We start from the raw sequence: 23,807 nt of genomic DNA, 5'->3' as shown, positions 1-23,807 counted from the left end.
GTACCAGGGATCAAACTCAGGTCCTTGCTCTTGCAAGGGAGGCAGTAGAACCACTGAGCTAAATTCCCAGCCCAAGCTTATCTTTTTTTATGGTGGAGTAGCACTCCATTGTATAAATAAACCATAACTTCTTTATCCATTCATCAGTTGATGGGCATTTGGGCTGTTTCAAGATGTAGCTATTACAAACTGCCACTGTATACATGGATGTGCATATATTGCTGTGGTATGATGCTTTTAATTAATTTGGGAAGATACCAAGAAGAAGAATAGCTAGGTCCAATGAAACCTCTAGTTAAGTTTTCTGAGGATTCTCCACCCTGATTTCCACAGTGGTTACACCAGTCGACATGCCCACCAACAGTGGAGAAGTGTTCCTTTTCCCCCGCTGGCATTTGTTATTGATTTCTTGATATCAGCCATTCTTTTTGGAGTAAGATGGAATCTCAGTGTTGGTTTTTTTCGTTGTTGTTACTGGGGATCTAACTCTGGTCTCTGGTCCTTGTACTTGCGAGGCAGGCGGCAGAACCACTGAGCTAAATCCCCAGCCTTCAACATTATTTTAATTTGCATCTCTTGAATGACCAGTGATGTTGAACATTTTTTCATATATTTATTTATTTACCATTTCTCCTTCATCTGAGAAGTGCCTGTTCATTTCAGATGCCCATTTTTGGACTGGGTCTTTAAATCTGGGGGAGTTGATTTTTTGAGTTCTTTACATATTCTAGATATTAGTCCTTTGTCTGAAGAACAGCTGGCAAAATTTTTTTTCCCAATCTGTGGGTTGTCTCTTCATTCTGTTGGTTTCTTTTGCTATGCAGAATGAGATCCCAGTTGTTGATTCTTTGTGATATTTTCTGTGTGATTGGGGTTCTGTTCATAAAGTCTTTGCTTACAACGTCTTTAAAAGTTCTACCTATTCTGTCTTTCAGAATTGTTTCTGTTTTTGTTTTTTGTACGGGAATCAAACTCAGGAACTTGTGCTTGGCAGGCAGGCACAGTGCCAAATCCCAGGCCCTAGTGTTTCTGTTTAATATTTAGATCTTTGATCCTTTTTTTCTGGGGCGGGGTACAGAGGATTGAACTCTGGACCTTGAGCTTGTGAAGCAGGTGGTGGCACCACTGAGCTAATTCCCCGGCCAGGTCTTTGATCCATTTTTTATTTTAGTTTAATTCATGGTGAAAGATTTCAGTAGTTTTAATCTTTGGCATATGGAAAGCCAGTTTTTCCAGCAACATTTATTAAATAGGTTATCTTTCTTCCAGTGAAGTTGTTTGGCTCCTTTGTCAAAGATAAGGAAGCGGAGTATGTTTAGAGTAGTTTTTGCATCTTCTAATCTGTTCCACTGATCCTTGGGTCTGTTTTTTTGCCAGTATCATGCTGTTTTTATCATAGTAGCTTTGTAGTATAATTTCTTTGTTGTTGTTGTTGTTGTTTTACCGGGAATCCAACTTGGTCTTTGTACTTATGAGGCAGGGGTGGAAACACTGAGCTAAATCCCCAGCCCCTATAATTTCAAATCAAGATGCCTCCTGCCTCACCTTTGTGGTCTAGTCTTGCCTGCTTGCTGTGGCTTCCTCCATCAGCATTCAGAGTTCACACACAGCTCAGCTTTGTTGCTGTCTTTTGGTGGTACTAGGTATTGAACCGAGGGCCTTCACACTGAGCTACATCCCCACCCCTTTTTAAAATTTTTGAGATGAGGTCTTGCTAAGTCACTGAATTACCCAGGGCAGTCTTGAGCTTTCAGTTCTCCTGTCTCAGCCTTCCACAGTACTGAGATTATGGGCCTCAGCCACAATGCCTAGCTCAGCTCCATCAGAGCAGACCCCTCTGTAGACTCCTCTGCACAGCTCCCCATTTTCCTTCTCCTGCCGTTACCCTCCTCCCCTTGCAGTGGCTTCAACCCTCTCCCCAGCATCCTCTAGGCCTAGCTCTTTGTCTTTTTCCCCCCTTCCCTCTCCCCAGGGCACTGGGGGCATCCCAGTTCACTCCAGGTTGCAGTGCATTGGTGTTGGAGCCTGACCTTGTCCCTATGGGTGTGGGGGGCTTTCTCCACAGAGCTCTTAGGACCCCAAGTCAGAATTCATCTGTAGCAGCCCAACCCAGTAATATCCAGCAACTGGTTGAGTTTCAGGCACCTCTTACAGCTGGATGAAAGCTATGCTTAGACTAAGCAGGATTAAAGGGTCTGGTCCTGGTTTGTGCCTCCTGCTGGGAAGTTCCTTCAGGCTAGGTGTGGCCCACTCTGATAGGGTTCTGATCTTAACCTGAGTTCATGGGAGGTTTGGGTGAGGGCCTGTGGGCATCCCCTGTAACCACCTGGGAACCCTGGGCAAACTTGCCTCTCATTCCCAGACTGCAGACTGAAGCTGCAGCTTTGATGTGGGCTGTCAGGAACATTTGAGCAAGAGTCAGCAATCACACATATGGGTGAAGGGAGAATAAGAGGCAGGAATGCATTGTACTGAATGTAGACATCATTTACCTGGGTTGGAAGGTCCCATGGAGACTGAAGCTCTTATTGTGCACAAAGCCAGTCTGGCCAGTGTCTAGCAGCTGGGTGCTATGGGGACAACCTTCCTTTTTGACCAGCCTCACTGGTGGAGAGGGTAGGAGACCCTCAACATCTTGCCTTGGTATCTGCTTGGCTCTACACACACTCAAGACTCAAGTTCTAGTCAGGTCTTCCTGAAACTCAAACTCTGGAAGAGGTGCTGGGAACACCCTCCCACTACCACGCAGAAACAGGCTTGGCTGGCTGATGGAGTGCTGCCACCTGGTGGTCACTAGTAGCAAGGTCCTGTCCTGTCGCTGGGCAATCTTCCCCCACATCCCACCTGTCCCTCAAGGCATTTATCCTACAGGAATTAGAGTGGCTGGGCTCCAGGCGCCCTTGAGACCTCCAGCCAGACTATGCATGCCTGGGGAGCTTAGCTCAGGCCTGGCTGCTCTTCTGGACTTTGAAACTTGTTTGATGCACAGCTATGACAGCTGCTTCTGGACAGCCCTCAAAGCCCTGCATATTGTAGCAGTTGTCCCAGCCAAGGGGAGTCTGGGCTTGGGAAACCTGGCGGCTTACTCTAGGTCAGCAAAGTCTCCTTCCAAATTTGGGGTTTAAGTTGCTCTAACCAAGAGGTTTGCATGCTTTCAGGACCCCTACATCAGGAAAATTAGGAGAGCAGTGGCTCTGTGAGCAGACTGCATGCATCTTTGGGGTTGTGGCCAAAGCCAATCCTGTTGGGCCACTGGGAGGACACCTGTACCCCTTGGGTCTTCAGCCTCAGATGCTCAGGGGTGAGAGCCATTCAGCAGAATCAGGACTCCCAAATACGTTCCTGCATGGTGCCTGAGAACCAAGATACAGCCACTTGGGCCATTAACTAAACTGCAGGGTGACGGCTATAGTGAACCAGCTAGGTAGCATGAAGGCATGTGGCCATTGAGGAACAGCCTCTCTAAAAGCCAGACGGGGCCTCCAGCTTCTCTGAGGAGTTCAGAGCCTAGTTTTTGTCTTAACAAAGGCTATGTTCATACTGATAGCAGAGGCTATAATCTGGTACAGCCTGCATGGGAACACCCAGCACAGCTCAGAAAAAGGTGCCAAACAGGAAAGGAAGGGTTCAAGTGCCCTTGTTGGCTAAGGATGGCTGCTCTAGGGGAGATGCGTCCACCTAGCCTTTGATGCACAGGAGCACATAAGAACTTCTCAGATCCCAATATATGTCTTTACCTGACAAGCTAGCCCCACTGCCCCACAGGTGTGGCTCACTAGGCTGCGACTGCTGCTCAGGTGCCAGGAGCCCTAACATCTAGTGACATCTAGAGGTAGGGCTAATCTGACCCCAAGGTTACCAACCCTGGTGGACACTTGTCTGGCAGATACATTCTCTGCTCGAGAATTTGAGCCTCACCTGAGGTTCTCAAGCTTTACTTTTGGCTTAGGGTTTCTGCATTTGCCTCTCCTTCCCTAGCAAAGCTGTAATTACACTCAGCCTCACCAAGTTACCACCTAGCTCCAAGGGAGAACCTGTGTCTTGAAAGCTCTTTGTTTTCTACTTCAACTGCATCAGAGCCAGGCCTGCCTGAAAATAAGAAAATATGACCAACCATGAAAGCTACAATTTGTTCTAGTCATAACAAAGGCCACACTTTTTTGAAAATATGCCACATCCATAGAGATCATGCAGTGTGGCCAGAATGGTTAATGTTGAGTATGTCATGTCACCTGGTCCCCAGAGCAGCCTCTGGGACTCCAGCACACTTCCTGCACTTGTCAAGCATGGTCTGGACAGACAACACGCAGAAAGGAAAACTGCAAGGTCCTGGAGTCAGGGGCCAAACTTATTACAGTAGGCTTTTTAACAGGTAAGACAGAAAGTGGAGTGCCTGGGCGAGGGGTGGCTGTCTTGGTTCCTCCATCCCATAGGAGGTGGACCAGGAATCGACTCTTGGCTAAATGCAGGATCTACCCATGGCATAGTAACACGCCCATACTTTACAAGCCTGAAATAACCTTGTCTTTAGAAGCTGGAAAAGCTCAGGTTTTTTTTTTTCCTTTGGTACCAGGGATTGAACTCAGGTCCCCAAGGCAGGCCACCGAACCACTGAGCTAAATCCCTAGCCCAAGCTCACTTGTTTATGATTGAGTTTCCATGCAGTTTTAAAACATGTTGAACTCTTTTGACTTTTTCAGACAATGTCTTGCCATGTAGTTTAGGTGGGCCTTATACTCACAAAGTAGCCTAAGTAGGCAATCCTCCTCAGACTCTCAAATTCTGGGGTTACAGGCACACACGACCACACCCAGCTTCATGCTAAACTCTTAAACTTAAAAATTTGCATATGAGACCAGGCATGATGTTACATGCCTGCAGTACCAGTAATTTGGGAGGATGAGGAAGGAGAATCACAAGTCTGAGCACAGCCCAGCCTGAACAATTCAGCAATTTAAGACCCTCTCTCAAAATAACAAAAAAAGGGCTCAGTACAAAGGTCCTGGCCAATACCGGAGGAAAAAAAAACTGTACATGATGTTGGGAATGTAGCTCAGGGAAAGAGTATTTGCCTAGCATGCCAGAGGCTCTGGGTCTGATGCCCAGCAACCCCCCACCCCCCAATATACACAAAGCTGGGTGTGGTGGACCATGCCTGTGATCCCAGTACTTGGGAGGCTGAGACAGGAGGATTGATGCAAGATCAAAGCCAGCCTGGGATACATAGTGAGTTCAAGGGCAGCCTGAGGGACATAGTATACCCTGTCTCAAAAACTTAAAAATTAAAACAAAAAATAGAAACAAAAATCTCCCAGGCAAGGAATTTAGCTCAGAGGCACCATGCCTGTCTCACAAGTTCAAGATTGAGTTTAATCCCCAGTACTAAAAATTTTTTAAAAATCCCCCCAAAATGGAACATGAAAATTGGGGGCAAGGAGACAAGCATAAAATACGCATGTAAGAAACTGAGACTAATGGCTTAGACAGGCTTTACCTACTCACCTAAGAATAAACACACAGGACCACCATTTTTCAAGGTATTTCTTTTGTAAAGGAGCCAGATTTGGCAACTAGACTGAAAATCTTCCAAAATTCTGTACAAATGTGTAATATACAAATATACACAAGGCTTTGTCTTGCCAAGGAAAGACGTCACGATGACAAATGACAGAGGTGGCTTTGGTGTCACCACCTAGGACACCTCAAATCCCCAGGAAGGAGGAGCTACAACATAGACTACACATGTAAAATGTATTACATTACACTATGTACACCACAGTATAAAAAGTCCACCTCCCCCTGTGGTCTGTTCACCAAGCCCTCAGGCAGGAAGGAAGGCTGTTCACCAGACAGTACCAGGGAGCTCCTATATGGTGGGAAGGAGAACCTTGCATCCTAAAAACTGTTGCTAGCACAAGGCATGCCCTTTGAGAGCCAGAAGATAAGAGCGCATCTAGAACATGATCCACTTCTTGTGCTCCTGGTCATCTTTCTCAGTCTCACTCCATCTCAGTAAACCGAGCAAACATGGCTTTCCGAACAGCATCTTTGTAGGAATCGGCACCTGACAACCCATATGCACTGCCTTTGGCTCCGAGGCCAGCTCCTTTCAGCCGGACTTGAGCCTGGAAAAGAGAAAAAAACTGTGAGCAGGTGGCAGGTAGGGTGCAGACTACTTCCACTTCTCATCCAGCTTATGTTTCTTTCTTTCTTTTTGAGACAGGGTTTCACTATGTAGTTGAGACACAACTCAACTACAGGACCTGTGCCCTGGAACTCACTATGTAGACCAGGATGGTCTTGAACTCACAATGATCCTCCTGCCTCAGCCTCTTGAGTGCTGGGGATACCATGCCCGGCTCATCTAGCTTATTTCTTGCTGAGCAGGACCACCCACAGGAAACAGCAAGTTTTATATAAAGACAAGTTTTCTATACTGGAGATCTGCAGTAGGTTTATGGCCTGGAGCAATAAAATGGGCTAACATGGCCAGGTGAACTCACATCCTCCACTTCTCAATGTCTGCTCAGCAAGCATCAATGTGATAACGGCCCCAAAATATTTCAGAGAAGCCTGGGGAAAACCTGGGGGAGGAGGCTTAATAATTAATTACAGGCACAAATTATAGCAGAGTGGATGACATCAGTAGAACTCACATACACAAGACAAATAGTAATCTGATCTCAGCCATGTTGCCAGGACAGAGTGGGGTAAACTCAATTTGGTTTAACCAATATAAGGGTTTCTTCTCACGGATGAAAATTTCACTAAATTTTAATTTTTTAAATACATAAGAAACCGGGCATGGGGGCACACGCCTGTAATCCCGGCACTCAGGAGGCTGACGCAGGAGGATTGCTGTGAGTTTGAGACCAGCCTGGGCTACGTAGCGAGTTTTAGGTCAGTCTCAACTATATAGTGAGACCCTGTCTCAAAAATACCAAAAAAAAAAAAAAAAAAAAAAAAAAAAAAAAAAAAAAAAAAAAAAAAAAAAAAAAAAAAAAAAAAAAAAAAAAAAAAAAAAAAAAAAAAAAAAAAAAAAAAAAAAAAAAAAAAAAAAAAAAAAAAAAAAAAAAAAAAAAAAAAAAAAAAAAAAAAAAAAAAAAAAAAAAAAAAAAAAAAAAAAAAAAAAAAAAAAAAAAAAAAAAAACCACACAAGGTGGAGGGCCACAGGGAAGAATCAGCAATAGCAATGCCTAAGGCTTGGGAATTTAACTGTGGTACTGCACTTGCCTAGCAAGAAAAAGGCCCTGGGTTTTGTCCTCAGAATACTCCCACCAAAAGAAAGGCAACGCAGTGATGATGACATGACTAGCATCTTTGTGTTAAGACTGCTACGAAGGGTCAAGGATTTAGCTCAGTGGTTCTGCTCCCTGCCTCGAAAGCGTAAGGTCCCAAGTTTGGTCTCAAAAGACTGGTACTGAGTTTCAAACCCACTGGGCACTCATCTCATCTTTCTACAAGCCTATAAACCCAGGCATGATGCCCAGCCCTACTACTTACCTCAATGGGAGCTGTGATGCCTTGACACTTTCTTCCCAAGCCTGAGCCTTCACGCCAGCCCATGGCCTGAAGCATCTTGTTGCCGATGTTACTGTGGTCAATGCCATCTTTGGTGGGCTGCTCGTAATTCCTGCCAGTGGCAAACACACAGTTACTTAAAACAGCCAGAGCCCCAGCTAATGAACTGGAAAATGGTGCACATCACATACACAGTGCCAGCATCAAACTGCTTCTTGCGCTTGGGCTCTGGAGGTTCTGGAATGCCGTACTTCTCTCGTCTTTCTGCAGCTCTATCTCGGTATTTCATCTATGTGGGAAGAAAACACAATGTCAAAAACATTCACACTTTAATCTGTAAATCTAATGCACCTCAACTTCAAGACTTTCACTCCAAGTATTTTTTTTAACCTAGAGCTTGTTTTTTTTGGTACCAGGGAACTCAGGACCTTGCACTTGCCAGGCAAGGGTGTGCCACTGAGCTAAATCCCCAGCCCCAGAGTTTGGTTTCTTAGCTTGGTCATTGTTTTTGGTAATAGGGATTGAACCCAGGGCCTTTACACTGAGCTACATCCCCAGCTAATTTTTATTTTGAGACAGGATCTAAGTTCCTAAATTGACCAGGCTGGACCTGAATTTACATACCTCTGCCTCAACCACCCAGACTGCTAGGATTACAGGCATGTGCCACCACACCTGGGGCATTTGGAAAGCCTGGGTGTACCTACATGAACTACCAGGGCTAGGGGATAAATCCTTTTAACCTTTCCTACCGATATCTGGAATTAAAGGCTACACATAAAAGCTAAAGCTGAGCATAGTGCTGTGTGCCTATATCCCCAGCCACTCAGGAGACTTAGGTAGGAGGGCTGCTTGAACCCAGGAGTTCAGGACCTGTGTACCACAATGAGACCCTGTCTCAAACAGGCAAAAACAAATCAAAATGAAACAAAAACTACTAAAGGCAGATAACCCTAAAATGGTCTTCCTAGTGGCCCATCGTTTCTCATTCACCTCTCTCTCCCTCAGCTCCAAGGCTTCCAGCTCCTGCTCGCTCAGCCTGGATCGTCGGTAGATGTCCATGTTTTGCTACACAAGAGATTGTTTTACAGTTAAGAGTTCAGACCACACTAATGTGAACAGTCATAACATTATCATTATTATAATTTTATTTTTTGGGGGTACTGGGGATCAAACTCAGGTCATTGTACTTGTGAGGAAGGCACTGGAACCCATGGAGCTAAATCCCTGGCTCCTATCTAATATAGTTTAAGAGCCAAACATGTAGCAACAAAACCAGAGCCTGAGATATGTGGGGAAGTACAGCTCCTCTCCACTGTATACCCTGGAACATTACTACAAAACAACCACCAACAACAAGTATTTACTGAACTTTCAACATGGTCAGGACAGTCCCATAATCTTACTATCTTCTTTCCCTGCCTCCAACCAGCTCAAGAGAAGCAAGGCAACCTTGTGTAAGTCCGAGAGCTGCTGGTGCCTTATCAGGGCATCTCTGTTTGGGAACTGGCGACGGCAGAGCAGGCAGGCCATCTTCTTCCAGTCGGCAAGCTTCTCTTCTTCACTCTCAAGTCTCTCTACCAGCTCTTCCTCATTGTCACTGTCACCACTGTAAGCAGCAACCAGACCCCTCTGGGGACAAAAAAGAGGATGGGTTACTGGAAATGCACAACAGGAAAATAACAACTGCATACCTCAGTAAAGTGATGCCTAATCTACAATGTGGGAAAATCCTGATTATTCTGTATCATTTTTTAGTACTGACTCACATTAAAATACCTAGTTACAACAACAGATCAGAGTAATGGCCCTGTGGGACCAGTATCTAGCAAGCAGAATGTTTTTTTCTTGTGTTAATTTTCTTTTTCCAGACCATTAAAATTTCTATTTACAGGGCCAGAGATTTAGCTCAGTGATTCTGCCACCTGCCTCACAAGCACAAGGACCAGAGTTTGATCTCCAGTACAAAAAAAAAAAAAAAAAAAAAATTCTATTTACGGTTGCAACAAAACTCAATTAACCAAGGTTAAGAATTCAGGTTTCATTCACTGTTCCATCACACCTGCTCTGAGATACAGAAAACAAATACCTGAATATGAATTTTACGTGCAGAAACTGCTTCAAATACCCATCAACAGAGACCACATCAAGTTTTAAGTAGAAATCACATTAGCCAAGATGTGAGATTCTAAGTGAAACATAAACCACAAACAAAATCTTTAAAACATGGTGGTACTGGGCCAAGGATTTAGTTCAGTGGCACCACGCCTGCCCGGCAAGCACAAGGTACTGAGTTCAAACCCCAGTACTAACAAAAAGTCCCCACAAACAGACAAAAAACATGGTGGTACTTCCTTACTTTGAGGGGATTCTCCTCATCTCCATTTCGCACCAATTCTGGGATGAGCTGCTGCTGCCTTTCTGCTAAGGCTCCCTGGAAAGCAAACAAGCCATAAATAAGCCTTCGATTTTACATAGGCTTCCATTATGAAGTGTGGCTGGTCCTGCTACTTGTTTGTTACCTTTTTCTCAAAGAGAGCAAAGCCAGCATCTGCTGCAGCAGATTCTCTCCTTTCCTCTTCCCTCAAGGAACTGACAGGTTGAAAGCTGTTTTTAAAATTTTCTTTCTGCTTGTTTAAACTCTTAGCCCAGCGTTCCATGTCTTTGGCGATCTAATACCAAACAACAAAACCACCCCAAAACATTTAGTTTCCTGTCCACTGGCAATGAGCCATTAAGAATCTTATTTCAATGACATGACCTACAACAACACTTTTACTCTTCTACCTACAATATTTCCACAGATGCTATCACATACACCCTACAAATACTTCTTAAAAGCCTCCACACTTCCAGCACACTTACCCCCATGTAACTCAGAGCCTTGTATATGCTAGCCAAGCTGCAACCCCAGCTAAACCTTCAGCCCAGTTTTTAAGAGTCTAAAGAGGACGGAGGATTTTGCGCAGCAGTGCTGCCACCTGCCTCGAAAGTGCAAGGTCCTGAGTTCGATCCCCACTACTGTGGGGGGAAAAAAAAAAAAGATGAAATAAAGCTGACATAAATGCTACAAACAAAAAATGAAGAATTAAGCCATTTACTACTCCAAGAAGGAAATTATAGGTTCCCTGGCTGGCTCATACTACTCTTTACCTGCTGAGCTGTTTTGCTCTTAGGTTTTTCCTTCTTCTCTTTCCCCTCTTTTGCAGGAGGCAGGCCTGTCTGCTGGTGGGAGCTGGACTCTGGAGCTAGCACATAGGTTTCCTTCTCTCCATCCCAATAAAGATACTGCTGTGTTAAGGAATTATAGTAATACTAGAAGAAGAAAATACAATTAATGCAGACTTTTTCCTGTCTTTTTGTCTTGTTTTCCCAGTTCTGAGGCTTGAACCCAGGGCCTTCACACTCAACTACATTCCCAAGCTCCCTTTTTTGAGATAGAGTCTCAGTCACTAAATACTTGTTGCTGCTGGTTGCCTTTTAGGAACTTTTCAGGGTATAAACTAGAGAGGAGCAGCACATCTCCATACCCGCTAGACTCTGATGTCATTTGTGATCCTAACTCAGATTCTCAGAGTGCTGAAATTACAGACATGCACCATTATACCCAGCAAACTTCTTTTTATGCTAGTGCTGAGAAGTGAACATCAGGGCCTTGAACATGCTAGGGAAAAGCTCTACAACTGAGCTGTACCTTAAGCAAATTTTAAAAAGCCTAAGTAAAATTTTAAAAAGTAGGCCAAAGTTATTTTTTGTTAAAAAAGGTAAAAGATACAAATATAAAATATTAGTGCTATTTCCTGACCAGAAAGAACCCACAATATACCGTGGTACATCTAAAGGATGAACCAGTAGCAAAGAGGTATGAAACTGCTAGGGTCAAAACAGAAACTGAAGTGGGACATGGTGGCACACGCCTATAATCCCAGCACCCAGGAAGCTGAGGCAGGAAGACTGCTGTGAGTTCAAAGCTAGCCTGGGCTACTTAGTGAGCTGAGGGTCAGCCTGAACTACATCGTGAAACCCTGTCCCCTCCAAAAAAAAACCAAAGTAAAAATTGGTTCTTTTCCAAGAACCTGGTTCTCATTAACTTAATTGCTAGGTCTACCTAAAGGGGACCAAAGAATACCATGTCACTTCTTTCCACAGGCAATTCAAACCAAGTAGCCAGAGTAGAAGGACATATCAGACATACATCCTCCATGACAACCAGTTAACAGTTTATCATTGGGTTCATTCATATAGAGGGAATTTTAGGCAATCAGAGGGCTGTGAACACTTGCAAGGGACTCTTGAAGGAGGTGTTGTTAAAGGAACCCAAGCTCAACAGGTGGAACTTTTCCATCTCTCCTCTTTATTCCTGTCATTCTACCTGCTCAACAGTGACCTGGGATGAGTTATCTTTAATTTTCTTCTAGGCAAGGTGGTGTAAGACATAGAAGTCACAACTTCAATGTTCCTACTAAAAAAACTGCCAGGGAAATGACCAGACTACACAAACAAGAGAAGTGGTAGAACTGCAAAGACTGGGCCTGCTCAAGCAGGTCTCTCATAGTTTTACACTTTCCTCTCAGAAGCCACAAGTTCCTGTTGTACTCTATATACACAACTCCTGGTCATAGTTATTTATGGAGTGTTAAAACTTACTTTTCCTCTTTAAAAAATTATATACACCACTAAAAAAAACAACAACAACAAAAAAACATCACTCCACAGATTTGCTAAATTCTACCCTCAAGAATACATGGATTAAAAAAAAAAAAAAAAAAAAAAAATAAATGGACAAGCTAAACAAAAGACACTGGACTTAAGAGGTCACACAGTGATTCCATTTACATGAAATATCCAGAATAGGTAAATCCATAGAGACAAAAAGTAGGTTAGGGCCAGTGATTTAGCTCAGTGGTTCTGCCACCTGCCTTGCAAGCGCAAGGACCTGAGTTTGATCCCCAGTACCAAAAAAAATTTAAAAAAAAAGTAGGTTAGTGGTTACTTGAGAGAAGAGGAAATGGGGAGTGATTGGAATGCGTATGGGGTTTCTTTTTGGTGTAATGAAAATGTCCTGAAATTAGCTAGGGATGGTAATTACATAACAATGTGAATATAATAAGAACCACTGCATTATACACTATAAATGGTAAAATGGTGCATTTTATCTTAATAGAAAACACATTTTAAAACTTCTAATCAGGGCTTTACACAAATCTTGGCAAGATAAGCATGAGGGTGCTGACTAGAAAGAGGTATGAAGAGCCTTCCAGGTATGCTGGGAATGCTCTGAGTGATGGTATGTATATGAATGTGCATGCATCTAAACATTCAAAGAATGGCACACTTGAATCTTGTGCATTTTTCTATATACACATTACACCTTAGAATTCCTTCCTTTCTGACCTGGAACTCACTATGTAACCCAGGCTAGTCTTGAACTTACAATCCTGCCTAAGCCTCCCAAGTGCTGAGATTACAGGTGTACGCCACCACATCCGGCTCAGAACTTTATTTTTGAAATGGCATCTTGCTGTATTGACCAGGCTGGCCTTAAATTCGTGACCATCTTGCCTCACCCAACCCAGCAGCTGCTACTGTAGATGTGTGCCACGCCTAGACACCTCAAAACATTTAGCTTTAAAGTTAAAATCCAAAGGCAGGAAAGGGGGCCTATAATGCCAGCACTAGAGGGATATAGCTCAGTATGAAGGCCCTCGGTTAAATCTCAGGTGCTGTGCAGCCAAACAAACACCCAAAATAAATAAAAATTACATGTTGGTGGCTAAAATTCATTCAGGGATATAGATGCAGCTCAGTGGTAAAGTCTGATTTCCAGCACCATTACAACCAAATAATAATAAAATAAAACTTATTTGGGTTACATACTCCTTTGTAGGGAATTATTTTATCGCGTGCCTCCTAAATGTACTAAGCAAAACTAAGATCCTTCTAGTGAAATTGAGGAGAAAAATAGCACTCTTACTTGTGAATTGGGGTCATAATAGAGCCCTGTTGTTGGATCATAATAATATCCTGAAGATTCATCATACTGGTAAGTGGATGTGTCTGGTACCGCTGCAAAAACAAAATCCAGCATAGTCATTCCAGGTAAGAAAATGCCTTTATTTTTAATTCTAAATCAATGAGACACAGCAGGCCTTAATGTTTCTTCTCTTACATCCCAAGTGTCCCTCTGTCATCCACAATGGAAGAGAAACTTTTATTAAACAAAGACAGCAACTAGGACCTTCTAACTCTCAACAGCCCCATAAGGTTTAGCTTACCATATTTGGTACCAGGAACTACACCAGTGGGAGAAGCAGCTGAGGCCTGTGTACTTGTGCTAGTGCTAGGCTGTGCTTCCTCAGTCTGGAAAGAACAGCAGCTTCAATATAATTTCAACTGTAAAGGCTTTTAAGAAAACTAAATCACTGCAATCATCCAGGAGGAAAGGATCCCCTAACAGACACACCACAGTAAGGATCCAAAGTAATCCTTCAGCAAAAGACTTGCTGACAACTTTCTAAAGGTCAAGTTGAAGCATGCACAACGAATAAATATATCCCACTTTGTAATTTGTTGTTGATTTTTGAGACAGGGTTTCACTACGTAGTTGAGACTGACTTGGAACTATGTAGCCCAGGCTAGTCTCGAACTCAGAGAGATCCTCCTGCCTCAGCCTCCCAAGTGCTGGGATTACAGGCGTGCGCCACCACGCCCGGCTCTCTCACTTGTAATTTTATATTGGAAATATGAGCACAGACACATAGTAAAATGTTATTATCTAATACTATGAAACAAAGAGAAAAATAGGTTGTATAGTATGTTATTCAACCCTACTTCATACAGTAGGAAAGGACAATATTTGTACAGCAAATTTCCCAAACAATCACAAATAAGAGGAAAGAATTACCGGAGAGCCAGGTGGATTAGAGGTCTGATTATATAGCTGGGGACTCTGGGACACTACAGCTGCTGAGGTGGTGGTCACTGCTGAGCAGAGATTAAACAAAGGGGTTAGGCAGAGCTAAGATACTGAATTTCAAGACATGCTCAATTCAGTTTTTTTTGGGGGGGCAGTACCTGGATTTGAACCTTGTGCCCTACTACTGCTAGACAAGCAGTCTATCAGTGAGCTACATTCCCAAGATTTTAAAAAATTTTTGAGACAGATCTTATTAAATTGCCTGGATGGCCTTATGCATCCTGCCTCAGCCTCCAGAGTAACTGGGTATTACAGGTGTGTGCCAAAACATTGGGCTTCATTTTCTTATAATCCTACTAGAATGTGATATACAAAGTTAAGAATTCAGTAGGATGGCTAAGAGGGGGAAAAAAATCTGCTCTACTTTAAGGTTAACCAAAAAAAAAAAAAGGGGGGGGTCACCAAGCCTCCCTCACAAACTCAAGGTCCCAAGTTTGATTCCCAGCGTGGGTGGTGGTGTTGGTGGTGGTTTTATTATAGTCTTATAATTCTGGAACAAAAACTAAAGGAAAGTCTTATTACAGCAAGTCTGACAAAATTAGTCACACACCTTTGACACAAATATACTATGTGTATTATACTATGTGCCTTTCCTAGCAGTCTTTCATATCACTATTGCTCTTCTTGGAACCAGACATCCTGGGTTCTGACTGAGCAGTGTACTATCCTACACTATCACACTGTACAGTAAGCACATAGCAGCACAATTTTAACAATGCCCTGCAGACACGTAAGCTACTTCCATGATTTGTTCACATCTACAAATGTTTGCAATGAAAGGTCCACTGGTATCTGTGCAAGTTCACACCTTGAATATCTGTTAAGTCAGGGACTTTCTATATTATTATTACCCTTCTGATTGATGTCTATTATCTCTCTGAGGCCACATTCTTTGCTCTCTGAACTTATATGGACACTAACAACTCCTAATAACCAGGCAGGGAAAGAAAGAACTGAATTCCAAAAATAAAACACATCTGGAGATGGTCTCTTAAAAAGTTACATTGGTTCTTGGTGTACACAAATAACCCTAAACCTCCCAGAACCTTAGGTAGATAGTGACAGCCTTGAATATGTGTCCCCCATATTCTTGCAGGGATATAGACTTATAACCTTGGATCTAGTTAAGACTCGACAAGGGCTGGGGATTTAGCTCAGTGGCTCCACCACCTGCCTCGCAAATGCAAGCACCAGAGTTCCATCCCCAGTATTGGGTGGGGGGTGAAAACGGAGGACACATACTCTCTCGACGTAATCCTCAACCACAGCTGCTTAAACAAAAAGTGAAGAGATGATGTTTAGTACCTGATACAGACGATACATCAGATTCCAATCCTCCAGCTTGTTGCTGATAAAACTGCTGGTAATCCTGTGAGTACTGAAGAAAAAGCCCACCATTAAAGCTATTATTCTTTTTTTTTTTTTTTTAAGACAGGGTCTCACTATGCATTTGAGCCCAGGCTGGTCTTGAACTCACAGCGATCCTCCTGCCTCAGCCTCCCGAGTGCTGGGATTACAGGAGTGCACCACCACGCCTGGCTTAAAGCTATTATTCTTATACACATTTGCAATGTGCAAGGTGAATGCTGGTCAAACAGACCTACCTGTGCATACTGGGCATAACCATCTTGGCCTGGCTGTAAGTAACTGTAGTCAACACTGCCTCCTTCACCACTTTGAGACTACAAAATGTCAAAAGAAAAGGAAGCAAAGATAAACTTAGTGAACACCAAGTAAAGAAGCTAGGAAGCATTCCCTAAAAATGTCCTTGGAGAGTTTGCTTGATTTTTTTTTTTTTTTTTGGTACAGGGGATTGAACTTGGGACCTTGCACTTGTGAAGCAGGAGGCAGAACCCCAGCCTGTCCTTAGAGATTTCTATGACAAGTACCACAGAAAAGGTCATTGCTGTGAATTTGGGTACCACAACTACACTACCTTGAGCAAAAAGAACCTGCCTCCTACCTGGGTAGACGACCACTGAGCAGCAGCAATGGCTGTACTAGCCACAGAGAAGGCGCTGACACGGTTGCCATCTGGGAGGACCAAGTCTCTGAAACCAAACATCCAAACATGTGATTGCATAACACTCAATATGCCCCCAAGTGGAGCCCCACACAGACAAGGGAGCAGTGATGCTAGCTTTGTCAGGAAGTTTCAAATGCCAGCAAAGGCCAAATTCACAGGGGAAGATGTATTCATGGGCAAGTGTCTCTGTAATATCACTGCTCTATTTTGTAATTACCATATATAACAAGGCATCCATTCGATAAGCAATGATATATTAGGAAAGGGAAATTTAGAACTAGACCAAAGCACCATAGACATGAAGCTATTAGTGTGCTGTTCCGGAAAAATGGGATTATTTCTGAACATGTTTGCACTATACTGCTGCAGTTCACACAGAACCTGTTTTCAACTCATCGTCCATACTTCCCTTTCTCTGCTCTGAAACTACTTCTGCTATCAACTTGTTATAGAAGGGAGAGACTAAGTTCTAAGAGAAGACAATCATCTTCTTGGCCTCGAACTAGAAAGGAGGTTATCTCTTTGTTGAGAGCAGGGATTGTCAAAGCACTGCCAGACAAATATGCAGATGCAGTAGTTTGAAACAAGTACAATGAAGTCACTCACTTTCTGGCACTTTTTGCAAAATCAACCCCAATAGTTTTCCCATCAATTTTCAAAGGAGGATGGAGACTCTGTAATATCTGAAGCAGCTGAGAAGCATCCTAAAAGAGAACATAAGAAAAACAAAACTGTAATACAATAAAAAGTTTCTCCCTACTCATTCAAGAAATACAGCTACTTTTTTGAAAGCAGTAATTTCTTATTGTATTTGCATATATGAAACCTTGACAAAAGAAATACTTCCGGGATGTGAAGGAATCCAGTACTATTAAAATAAGCCAGGTGTGATGGTGCATGCCTGTAATCCCAGCATACTAGCAAGCTGAGGCAGGAGGACAAGTTTAAGCACAGTATGGGCAACTAGTGATTACACACACACACACACACACACACACACACACCCACAAACAACGCAAAACAAATCATAAAGGACTACAGTGTGGGTCTCAAACTTTAGTCTTGCCAGTTCTCTAGAACTGATTTTTAGTGTGCTTGCTTTGGCAGCAAATATACTAAAATTAGAACTGATTCTTAGTACTCATCAAAGAATATAAGCTGTATATGGTGATGCACACCTATTACCCCAGCACTTGAGATGCTGAGGCAGGGGGAAGAGGAGTTTGAGGCCAACCTGAGCTACACAGCAAGTTCAAGCCAGCCTGGACTACACAGCAAAATCATCTCAACCACACCTCCCAACCAAAAAAAAATCAGTCTTGTAATTTGGTTCCTGTTTGGTGCTAGTGATCAAACCCGGGGCCTCACACATGTAAGCATGCCCTCCGCCACTGAGCTCGACCTCCCCAGCCCCATGCTGTTTCTTTAAAAGGAAAGATTCAATGAGAACATCACCATTGCAGAAGACAGCTGCACAAATGCAAAGCCTCTGTTCTGCTGGGTTTGCTTGTCTTTTATGAGACGAATATTATTGACAGCTAAGGATGCGTAGGGAGATAGTGCTGTCATTATGGAATCCACTACAGTATGTGGAGCTATGTTCCGAAGAATGATTGCTGTGGAGGGAAGAGACAAATGATATAAACATGTATTGCCACCACCAACCAATGCTTTACAAAATGAGCTTAAAAAAAAAAAAATCAATTTTGAGAAGTTCCTAATGTATTTTTTTACCCTAACATGGAGAGAATTATTAAAATCAATCTTTTATGGGACAACCAGAAGCCAATGCTCACTCAAAAAAGGGTAAGAGTACCAAAATTACCAACTAAGGTTAACTTTTAAGGCTGAAAAGATTATGCTTTAACTTACTATCACAGTAGTAATCTACAGACTGAACTGACTCTGTGGTTCCAGGGGGCACTTCCTGTTCAGAATCTAGAAGGAAGAAGAAACCCAATTGAAAACAAAACAAACAAATAAATAAACATCAATGTGTTTTTAGTAAAGAAATAGAGCTGGGCATGGTGGCGCACGCCTGTGATCCCAGCACTCAGGAGGCTGGGGCAGGAGGATCCCTGTGAGTTCGAGACCAGCCTGGGCTACATAGTGAGTTCCAGATTAGTCTCAACTACATAGTGAGACCCTGTCTCAAAAAAAACAAAAATAAAAACAAACAAACAAACAAACAAAAAAAAAAGGAAAAGAAAAGAAATACATTAAAAGCCCAAAGTTTTATTTTAAGCACATCTAGCAGTTATATCATTAATTACTACACTTTTTCTCTTTCTTAAACATTTGTGGTTATAGTAAAACCTCCACCCCCTTTTTTATTATTTTTTGAGACACAGTCTCATTATGTAGTTCAGGCTGGCCTTGAGCTCACTATGTAGCCTAGGCTGACCTCAAATTCACAGCAGTCTTCTTGCCTTAGCCTCCTGAGTGCTGGGATTACAGGTATTTATGCCACCACACCCAGCAGAACCCTATTATTTTGACAGGTTAACACAGAATACAAACGTTGGGCTAGAGTAGGGTTGGCATTACTCTACAACAGAGAAAAGCAGATGCAGAATACAAACCAGGTAAGCAAAATTAATTTTGGAAAACGAAAAGAATTTTCTGTATTCTTGCAAACATTAGGAGCATCTATCCAGCCTAAGAAAAAAGGCTTAAGGAAAATATCTAAGTTATTTAACTGTTCTAACTTACAGACAATAATTTAATGAGCTAGATTTTATAGCATTTTCCAACAGCTGAATTCATGCTTACCAAACTTGTCTGCTCCACATCGGAAGCATTTTAGTCTTTTCCTGAAATTGTTAAGGCAGCACTGAAAGAAAAAAAATGCATCTGTAATTCTTTTTTTGTTTTTTTTTGGAGATAGGGTTTCCTCCCTATGTAAGGTGGCATTAAACTCAATGATCCTCCTCCCTTACCCTGTGTGCTGGGATTCCGGGCATATGCTACCATTCCTGGGTCTGTGATTATTTTTTAAATTAGGCTAGGCTTTCTAGTAAAAACATGAATTAGAAAGTCCAGTAACTAATATTAAAAAAAGCAGAGCCAGGTATGTTGGCACATCCCTGTAATATCAGCTCTTGGGAAGCCAAGGCAAAAAGATCACTGCAAGTGATCACTGCACAAGTAGCCTGGGCTACATAGTGAATTCAAGGCCAGTATGAAATACATAGTGAGACCCTGTCTCAAAACAATTAACAATAACAATACCACCACCACCACCACCAACAAAAACCAAAGCAAAAAAGCAGAAACTTGTATCATGTATCTGAAACAGTGGGGCATAACCTAAAAATTTAAGCATTATACTATGTAAATTCAAGAAAAACAAATTTCGTTGTATTCTGAAGTAGAATTCTATTTTTTCAAGTTGAGGAAATATTTCAGTTTACCTAAAAAATCTTACAGCAAGCCACTGGCAAAGTTCTGCCTCAGATTAAAGAGCACTATAGGGACCATTCTATATACTCAAATATGTGACCTGAACACTATCTGTTTTCCTGCTAGATACATGCAAAGAATGTGAGCACTCTCAAAAGTAATGCCAATATCACAGTTTAAAATGACACACCCAGCTGGGTGTAGTGGTGCACACCTGTGATCTCAGAGCATGGGAGGCCAGCCTGGACTATATAACAAGTTTAAGGCCAGCCTAAACTACCTAACAAGACCCTGTCTCAAAAAAACCAAAAAGGCACACTTGCGACAGGGCCCAACAGAATTTTCTTTTTTGTTTCCCCACTGTACTGGGAACAGAACTCAGGACTTTGAGCTTGCCAGGCAGGTGCAGCACTAGTGAGCTACATCCCCAAGCCCCCAGCAGAACTTTCTGTGGTAAGGTTCTCAAGGATTTATGGTAACACTGCCAAGAACATATGCCAAAGTTGAGAGCTCCAGAGGTCAATAAACAGTAAGTGACACATACTTAAAAGTTTTTGTTTTTTGTGCTACTGAGGATCAAACCCAGGGACACACTACCACTGAACTGTTTCCCTAGCCCTTTTTATTTTTTGAGACAGGATCTCACTCAATTGCCCAAACTAGCCTTGGACTTGTGTTCCTCTTGCCTCAGTAGGTAAGGTTACACCTGTGTGCCACCACAATGAGTCCCTAATCTTATTGGCCTTCTATTTCTGGAGTGAATATGAACTATAATCAAGTATTATACACCAGTCAGGGCACAATGGCACATGCCTATAATCCCAGCACTCAAGAGGCTAAGGCAGGAAGATCGCTGAGAGTTCAAGGCCAGCCTGAACTACAAAGCAAGATCCTGTCTCAAAACAAAACAAAAAATCAAGGGCCGGGGATTTAGCTCAGTGGTTCTGCTGCCTGCCTTGCAAGTGCAAGGACCTGAGTTTGATGCCCGGTACAAATCACCCGCCCCCCCAAAAAAAAACAAAAAAAAAGAGCAAGTGCAAGGTCCTGAGTTAGAGCCCCAGAAGGATCCTGATGAGACCCAATAAAAGAAAAAAAAAAAAAAAAAAAAAAAAAAAAATTACACATTAATGCCTAAAATCTTAACTGAAAACTCTGAGGTTAGAAATGAGGGTCTCCATAAAACAAAATCTTTCAGATGTGGACCATTCTGTTCTCTCATTCCAGCATAGGAAGACTCACAGAAAGTCACAAAAATCGCCTTATAGTAAGAGCTGATAATCATGCTTATACTAATTTCCTTTTCTGATATCAGAAAGAAAAACAAGGGCCAGGGATTTAGCTCAGCGGTTCGGTGGCCTGCCTTGCAAGCGCAAGAACCTGAGTTCAATCCCCGGTACCCCCGCAAAAGAAAACGAGCAAAATCCCTAGAGATTTGCTTATTTTAGAAGGATACATGCTTACCTTATTACAAAGCCAATCTTCAAACTTAGGTCTGGGATTGCTATAATGCATTGCAATGTGCTTTCCTTGAATCACCAACTTTTTCTGTAAGAAAAGAAGTAATTAGTTATTCCCATTGTAAGGAATGTGTGTCCATTTTCCCAGGGCAGAGCACACTTCGGAAAAATCAGTGCTCTGGAATTAATGGACAACATACGGGGAGGACCAACCACCGCCACCTATACTCTGCCCATCCAATCCTTCAGATAGGCAGTAAGAGAATGGGATACGGAGTAAAGGTAAACGGAGTCAGGGAGTGCTGAGAAAGCTGCCAAACACTAAACGCTGACATGCACCAGGCCGTGTCTCCAGCAGAGACAGAAGTCCTAACATTCAGCATTGACAGGCTGCCTGTGAGTGACACTCTATTTCAAAAGCAGAAGACAGACCTCTCCCAGTCTTGAGTCTGTCTCCTGTGTTAGCCCTTAGCATGGTGTCCTTGGGCTTTGCTTCACTTTTTCCCAGTCCCTCATCCTTACGCAATGTAAAAGCCTTTGTATTTCCCCTTCCCCCTAAAAATTCTGCTTCAGAATGTATCCTTTGGGAGGACAAGGGGAGGGGAACTCATTTTTTAAAGGGACCCTGATTATAATTCTCAGAAAGGACTATTCTGAATGCTACCAACTCTAAAATAGCTAAATGAGATTTCTTCCTGCCAAATGTAACCATGTCATGTCCTAAGTGACAGATGTGTTTTTCACTGGAATTGATGGTACTTGCTTCAGGATGAATAACCAGGCCGCCAATGAAGTTTCTTCAGGGGGGTAGGAAAAATTCAAAAAATTGTACACCACCTCATCCCTCAAGTCAACCAAGTGACTAAAAGGAACTTAACTTTAAAAGGTCAAAACTCCAAGTTGAATCAGTCTAGCCGAGAGTATACCTAGCCCTTGCCCCCAAAAAGCCTTCATTTAACAGGAGCATGTTTTTTCTTTCTTTTTTGGAGGGGATGGGAGTGGTGGTCTGACACTACCAGAACAGATTAAGTAGCAGTAGCAGGTTAGATATCCAGATTTTTAAAAGGAGTTTAATTCCTCTAAACATATATTGTTGATCAAATTAAGTAATTTGGTTCTCAAAATCTCGAATATTTAAAACACTGTGAATTTTGTCTCTGTAACATCTAAAAGCAAGTCTGCATGTCTGGCCAAGAGGGAAAGAGCTGAAGGGCCATCCACTCACTGTGATGTACAGAAGCAAATATAAGCTGGGAGATATGTCAACAAATCACCCTGCTAGGAGGGATGTGTGTTGGGGGAGACTCCAAACTACCACTGAGTTCCTAATCCTACTGGCCTTTTATTTCTGGAGTGAATTTGAACTATAATCAAGTATTACATATTAATATAGCTTTGTATACATTAAAATTGTGGAGACTTTTAAATGTCTTATAGGCTTTAATTCCATAGGAGTTTTAAACTCCCATACTAGTCACTCTGGAACATCCACTGCATCAAAATGATGCCATCAAGAAGATGGACTCACATAAAGCGTGTGTATGTTCCAGGTTTAATAGGATGGTATCTGTGGTATGAAATGAAGCTCTACTTTTACAAGATTAGGTTGTGACTTCTGGGTTAAGAAACTTAGAGTCTTAAACATACTATCAGTCATTCAAGATGACAGCCTTATTAGTGAGTCTTATTACAAATAGTATTATTAATCAAAGCATGTAATTCTTATTCAAGGCAATTCAAATCATAAAATGCTATAGAAAAGCCACAAGTCTATCAAACTTCCTGAATGCATTTGGTTAAAGGCATTCAGTATTGTGCTTTGGAATTCTTGCAAAAAATTTTTATTTCATTGTTAAGCATTAAACATTATCTTGACAAACTGAAGAATACTTCAGTTAACACTACATCAAAGAACCATCATTGATTTGAACAGACTACATTAGGTGTTCTCAGGGAGCTTAAGATGTTAATGCCACTCTAATTAGATTAGATAGCAGCAGGACATAGCTCCCAGGCTTATCTTATCAGACTTACTGTTCATAAATTCCACTAGGTCCTTAAATAGTCCCTGAAGACCCATCTGAGCAGATATGCCTCTAGGAGGCTTGTGGACTCCAGGCAGAAATAAAGAATTACTTATAAAACTGCTTGCCACAGAGTTCCATTATATTCTCTTCACTGTCAAATAGAGAGTTTGATATACCAAGAACACTCTCAATGGATATAATGAATAGGAATATAATCAGGTAGGGCAAAAGAGGAGATTAAGATATTTTGATAATTACCAGACAGGTATTCAGTAATTAGAGCTCTGCCAGGTAGCCATGTTTAAAGAACAAATACTGCAGTGCAGTACTTGATACTTTATGCTAGTAATGTCAATTTTAATATATACAAAGCTTTTTTTTTTTTTTTTTTTTTTTTT

The 23,807-nt window shown here is 42.2% G+C and overlaps 1 protein-coding gene across 2 annotated transcripts in view; it reads right to left on the bottom strand.

The window, feature by feature from the left end:
* Positions 1–5,550: 5,550 nt before the first annotated feature.
* The window catches only part of Rbm5 (RNA binding motif protein 5), a 34,250-nt gene continuing 15,993 nt past the window's right edge, over positions 5,551–23,807 (bottom strand). Inside the window, exons 7-25 of one of the 2 annotated variants that reach the window (XM_010615515.3) lie at positions 21,387–21,470; positions 19,296–19,356; positions 18,396–18,461; positions 17,979–18,139; positions 17,130–17,227; positions 16,461–16,548; positions 16,102–16,179; positions 15,803–15,875; positions 14,426–14,505; positions 13,797–13,881; positions 13,496–13,587; positions 10,675–10,836; positions 10,044–10,193; positions 9,881–9,955; positions 8,974–9,153; positions 8,515–8,589; positions 7,713–7,810; positions 7,504–7,633; positions 5,551–6,125 (exon numbers count right to left, since the gene is read on the bottom strand). In XM_010615515.3, the coding sequence (XP_010613817.1) occupies positions 6,000–6,125; positions 7,504–7,633; positions 7,713–7,810; positions 8,515–8,589; positions 8,974–9,153; positions 9,881–9,955; positions 10,044–10,193; positions 10,675–10,836; positions 13,496–13,587; positions 13,797–13,881; positions 14,426–14,505; positions 15,803–15,875; positions 16,102–16,179; positions 16,461–16,548; positions 17,130–17,227; positions 17,979–18,139; positions 18,396–18,461; positions 19,296–19,356; positions 21,387–21,470 (1,962 nt within the window). In that variant the 3' untranslated portion in view covers positions 5,551–5,999. The remainder of the gene's footprint in view (positions 6,126–7,503; positions 7,634–7,712; positions 7,811–8,514; positions 8,590–8,973; positions 9,154–9,880; positions 9,956–10,043; positions 10,194–10,674; positions 10,837–13,495; positions 13,588–13,796; positions 13,882–14,425; positions 14,506–15,802; positions 15,876–16,101; positions 16,180–16,460; positions 16,549–17,129; positions 17,228–17,978; positions 18,140–18,395; positions 18,462–19,295; positions 19,357–21,386; positions 21,471–23,807) is intronic. The other variant, XM_010615516.3, reaches the window with a different exon arrangement.

The sequence above is a fragment of the Fukomys damarensis genome, unplaced genomic scaffold, assembly GCF_012274545.1.
Source record: "Fukomys damarensis isolate Sample0158 unplaced genomic scaffold, DMR_v1.0_HiC HiC_scaffold_37, whole genome shotgun sequence".
In the NCBI taxonomy this organism is placed as follows: Eukaryota; Metazoa; Chordata; class Mammalia; order Rodentia; family Bathyergidae; genus Fukomys; species Fukomys damarensis.
The sequence above is the reverse complement of the archived record's forward strand: the minus strand, read 5'-3'. Positions and strand labels throughout refer to the sequence as shown.